The sequence below is a fragment of the Carlito syrichta genome, unplaced genomic scaffold, assembly GCF_000164805.1.
Source record: "Carlito syrichta isolate Samal-C Ts95f unplaced genomic scaffold, Tarsius_syrichta-2.0.1 Scaffold311939, whole genome shotgun sequence".
NCBI lineage: Eukaryota > Metazoa > Chordata > Mammalia > Primates > Tarsiidae > Carlito > Carlito syrichta.
In genome coordinates this window covers 401,392-406,729 of record NW_007256035.1, presented here as the reverse complement: position 1 = coordinate 406,729, position 5,338 = coordinate 401,392, and the positions used below count along the sequence as shown (strand labels likewise).

At 53.7% G+C, this 5,338-nt stretch overlaps 1 protein-coding gene across 1 annotated transcript in view; it reads left to right on the top strand.

The window, feature by feature from the left end:
- The window catches only part of COQ8A (coenzyme Q8A), a 21,254-nt gene extending 19,003 nt beyond the window's left edge, over positions 1-2,251 (top strand). Inside the window, exons 12-14 of the mRNA XM_021718211.1 lie at positions 46-111; positions 423-509; positions 1,685-2,251. Of these exons, the coding sequence (XP_021573886.1) occupies positions 46-111; positions 423-509; positions 1,685-1,972 (441 nt within the window). The 3' untranslated portion in view covers positions 1,973-2,251. The remainder of the gene's footprint in view (positions 1-45; positions 112-422; positions 510-1,684) is intronic.
- Positions 2,252-5,338: the final 3,087 nt, after the last annotated feature.

Sequence of the window (5,338 nt, the reverse complement as noted above, 5' to 3'; positions counted from 1 at the left end):
ACCACCGATGACCAGGACAAACCTTCCTGGTGTCACAATCTGCAGGTGGCTCTTTTGGACTTTGGGGCCACGCGGGAGTATGACAGATCCTTCACTGACCTCTACATTCAGGTACGGCAGGAGCGGGGCCCGGGTCTTGGCCCGTGACCTGGGGGCGGGGACAGGATGCCGGGCAACTTGGAGGGAGAATGGGTGGACTCCTGCCCGTGTCCCCATGGAGGCTGCCTGTTTCCAGGGCTGGTGACAGTGGGCAGGCGTGGCCGAGTCAGGCCCAGCACTGGCTGTGTTCCCAGGCCAGGGTCTCATGAAGGGACAGGAGAGGATGACGGTGGGGTGGTCTGGGGGTTGGCATGCGGCTCCCTGGGACATCAGGAGCTTTTCTTTCCGGGCCGCCCCGTGGTCCCCTCCTGTGCCTGCACCAGATCATCAGGGCCGCCGCCGACAGGGACCGGGAGACTGTGCGGACAAAATCCATAGAGATGAAGTTCCTCACTGGCTACGAGGTCAAAGTGAGTGGTGCTGGCCTGGGGTGGGGGCCAGGCTGCTGGGTGGGCTAGGAGGGTGGGTGTGGACTTTTTCGAAAACTTTAAAATCTGAAGTGGAATCTCAGTATATAAATGAATGGAAGCACAGGGGCAGCTGCCCTCCAGTGGTCTCTGCAGAGCCCAGGCCTCCTCAGGCAGTGTGCAAGCTGGGCCAGCCCACCCAGTGCCTGCATGCTGTGTGCGTGAGATTTTCCAAGTGGGCAGCTGAGTTGGGCATCTAGGAGACTTGAGAAGCTCTCATTTCTGCCTCCCACTCTCACCCACTTGGGGACTTGAGTCTGTGGGCTTGTGCAAGTGGGATGGGGGAGAGCTGGGAGAAATCCTAGCAGCCTTTTAAGGGGGATAGTCTGTGTTCCTGTCTCCCAAAAGCCACTCGGAAAGCAGTGCTTTCCTCTCCTTGACACTGAGGAAGGGGTTAAAGAGACCCGGATCAAGTCTTGGGTCGCCATCTAGTAGGCATGTCATTTTAGGCAAATTAGTGTCTTTGAGCCTCCCTTATCTCAGTTGTAAAAGGGAGCCAATTATACCTGCCTCAAAGCCCTCAGTAAACAGCAGCCCCTTACTGCCTCTTCTGTTTGGCTACTTTCACTCTGAGGCTAGACTTGATTCCTGGCCCCAGTCTGTGGAGGGCTTGCTACTCTCCCCTGTCCTGCTGGCGCCAGTCGCTTCTCAGGTTCCTCTGTGGGCAGACAACCAGCCCAGAGCCCTGTACCCAGCAGAGGACCACAGGCTGTGACCTGGGCAGACTCTGGTGGGCTTGTGGAACATGCCTGGTGGGCCGGCTCTCCCAGCTCAGGCTTCTTGACTCCTGTTTTGGCTAGAACAGTGTTTTGCTGAAACTTAGCGTGCTGCCAGGCAGGGCTCACTACACATTCTGCCACCCCGCCCTCTCGCCTCACACCAGTCCAGACCACACATCAGTGTTGTGTTCCTGGCCCCTGTGGGTTTAGTTCATGCCCCTTACCGTTATTTAATCTAGTTGAAAAGAAACCAGAACACTCACCCGCCTGCCATTCTCCTCAACTTCTGAACAGGGCTTTCAGTGAGAACTTGGTAGGAGGGCACAACGGCAGGAACCCAGGACTCTGCGGAGGGCTCTCGGATCTTGTTGTCATCCACACTTCCCGTTCTCCCCTCAGGTCATGGAAGATGCCCACTTGGATGCCATCCTCATCCTGGGAGAGGCCTTCGCCTCAGATGAGCCCTTTGACTTCGGCACCCAGAGCACCACGGAGAAGATCCACAACCTGATTCCCGTCATGCTGAAGCACCGTCTGGTCCCCCCACCTGAGGAGACCTACTCCCTGCACAGGAAGATGGGGGGCTCCTTCCTCATCTGCTCCAAGCTGAAGGCCCGCTTTGCCTGTAAGGCCATGTTCGAGGAGGCCTATGGCAACTACTGCCGGAGGCGGGCGGAGCAGCCATAGCTGCAGCCCCGCCAGGCAGCTTCGCGAACGTGCCGTCCTCCACGCAGGCAGAGCCAGCAGGGAGACAGTCACCGCTGCCTGCAGACTCCTTTGCCCAGAACGAGGGCGGCTGGTTCTGACTGGGGGAGACTGCCTGCGGCCCCTGAGCGGCGCATCACACTGTTTTCGGCGCTCAGTGGTTACAGGGTGAGACGTGCAAGAATGAGAACGAAGGCCTGCTGCTGTGGGAACCTGCCTCTTATGTCCTCGGATGCAACTCTAGATAAAGATAAAAAGGCAGTTTTCTTTTCTTCTCCTTTTCCTAGTGTGATGTTAAGCAGAAATGAGAGTGTATTCACTCCTTTGAATCCCTGCCCCCCAAACAAAACCCCAAATCACAGCCAGGTGAGATTTTTTTTGGATTTTATGAGGCTTGGTGTGTGGACACGTCTCCAGAATGAGGTGTTTCCTGCCCTCTCCTCTCCTGCCTGTGGCCTGCGCCGGTCTGAATGGCACGGTCATCAAGTGCTCCTTAGCCATGTGAAGCCTGGGCCTGCTTGGCTGGTCTTTACACTTCCTTTTTTTTTTGGTTTTGAGTTGGAGTCTCACTCTGTCACCCAGGCTGGAGTGCAGTGGCACGTGCACGGCCACCCCAGCGTTGACCTGCTGGGTTCTGGCGATCCTTCCCCCTCAGCCTTCCAAGTAGCTGGAACTACAAGTTGCCCAGGCTGGTCACGAACCCACAGGCTCAGGCAGTCGGCTCACCTCAGCCTCTCAAAGTGCTGGGATTGCAGACTAAGCCACTGAGCCTGGCCTTTACACTTTCTTAACAACTGAATGTTTCTGGAGAACTGCTGCCTTATGGAGGGTTGGGAATGGCAGAAGGGCAGGAAGGCGAGACAGATTCTGCTCTCCCTGCTGACGGAAGGCCATGTGGGGGCTTCCTCCATTCTCTTCAGGGCCTGGAGAGGCACAGGTGTCACTGGTTACACCCGAAGGGTCATCACAGGCTCTGAATTGCACAGCTCTTGTAATTACCTAGTTCACTTGTTCCAATTCAGTGAAAAAAGTGTTTTGCTGATGTACCATTTCTGTGTGCTTTAATAATTCTGGAGAACGATGGAAACTTCTAGCATCATGGCGGTAGTCTTTCCCCAGATCAGCGGCACAGCCCGTTGGCGAGGCTTGCACCGGTGCCCAGCTGCGGCCCTCAGCACCTGAAGCTGCGAGGCTCAGCCACTCACTGGAGGGGCGGGAGAAGGGAGGGAGCAGCTGTTGGCAACCACAGTGGCCAGCCACACCCACCAGCAGGGCCAGCATCGCAGAGCCTCTCCCTAGACATCAGGGCTCACCTGATTCCTGGCTAACGGGGGCGCCTTTCCCCCAGACCTTGAGCAAGTGCCCCTGCAAAGACGGGGCGGTCCTGAGCGGTCTGAAATTTGGGGTAGCGGATTGCTGGACTCCGGGACAGGATGGAAAAGCCTGGGGGGGTTGTCTCTGTGGGGCCACATGGTCAGCACTGGCACCCAGCACCACCGCTGGGTCCCAGGCGGGCAGTTGCGGCCCGCTTAAAGCAGCTGTGAGCTGCCCTCCAGCGCTCTGCGGAGCCCCCCTGCAGGGAGGACAGCAGGGGCAGGACCCAGGCCACCCTAGCCTGGGCGCTCATGAGCCTCTTCCTCCCGAACAACCTAAGCAGGTGAAGCAGCAGCATGAGGGTGGAGGGAGACCAGAAAATAAAGAACTGAGAGCAAGTATTTGCCTCTCAAGAAACACTGACATAACTGCTGGTGGAAGAGGGATTTTCTAAGGGAGACGAGTGTGTGTGCGTGTGTGTACGCGCGCACCCTAGGTCTGACAGCCGGCTGAGAACCAGAGGACGCCTGCTCAGAGAGTGGGACCACTGTGGACTGTAAACGACTCCGATCGCTGAGTAACGCTGGCCCTTGAAACTGGCCACACATACTTTTTCTTTTGAACCTGTTTTGACTTGCACGGTATCAGTGACTGAATGACCCTGCGCCTACCCACTCCCCCTGGAAGACACGGTGTGAGAAGAGGGCAGGTCACTGTGGGGGTCTCCAGGGACAGGGTCAGTCCTCCTGCATCCCTGATCCAGTGAAGGGCCGGACACACAGTAGCACAGAGAAAAGAATACTTGTTACTGTAGGCTTTAATGGTTAATAACAGTGACCAAACATTAAGGCTAGACATTATTCTAAGTATTTGTATGTATTAACTCCTCTGATGCTCAAAGTGGGCATTTTTATAGAGTAGAAAGCGGAGGCTCGGAGGCTATGTCGTGGAACCAGAATTTGGAACAAGCCAGGCTGGCCTGGCTGTCCTTACTAAGTCAAGTCTAAACCAAGGGCTGGTAAACTAGGATCCATGGGCCAAGTCTGCCCACTGCATTTTTGTAAGTAAAGTTTTATTGGAACATCGAAGTCTTTATTCATTTACGTTTTAGACTAAAACTGTTTGCGCACTATAATGGCAGAGTTGAGTAGCTGCAACAGACTACGTATGTAGCCTGCAAAGCCCAAAATATGCATTAACTGTCCATTTACAGGAAAAGTCTGCCAAGCCCTGTTCTAAACCACTGCACAGCTGCTGCCTCAAAAGTATGGCAGACATGATAACCAACACAGCACAGTAAAAAATGCCAATTACACAGGAAATGGTCACAGGGAAGTTCTCAGAATAATGGTTAGCAGCAGCCACATTTTAGGATTTCCTTCACTGACACCACCCGCACCCCACTTGTGTTCCCAGATGTACCATTCTAACTCAACAAAAGCAGTAACAGTAACTTTGTTTAAGTGGCTACTGATGCTCATCAGTAAGCGACATAGAATCCAACTACCCTCGCGTTTTTCCCGTCAGGCCACTCATGCAGGCAGAGCTTGGTCTTGCCGACTGAAGTGACAGAGGGAAAAGTTTTGACTGGAAGAGGGGAGGTGAAAGCTCAAGAGAATTTAACATTATTCTTACCCGAGTTGAGGAAAAACTAAGAAAGTCCCAGATTAAACCACAGGGGGCAAAGTAGCCCTATGTCTTCATGGGGGAAAGGAGAAGCCCAGACTAAGAGGGAAGCTGCATAAAGGTCAAGGCAGGCCGAGAGGCCCTGTTTCTCCATTCCTCACACTTTTTAAATGGGGGAAAAAAGACAAAATGCTCAATTCTAACAGTTCCCTGTTTTATTGCAATACATCAAATTCTGGTTAATATTAAGTGATACCAACATAAAATATTGGTGAGGAATCTTTGAAACATTTTTTGCTATCCCACCTTAAATATTTCTGTGCAAAAGAATCCACATATCATTGTTTGGTAGCAGAGAATCTCTTATAAAGTTCCCTAGGACACCGAGGGCATAAAACCAAACAAAAT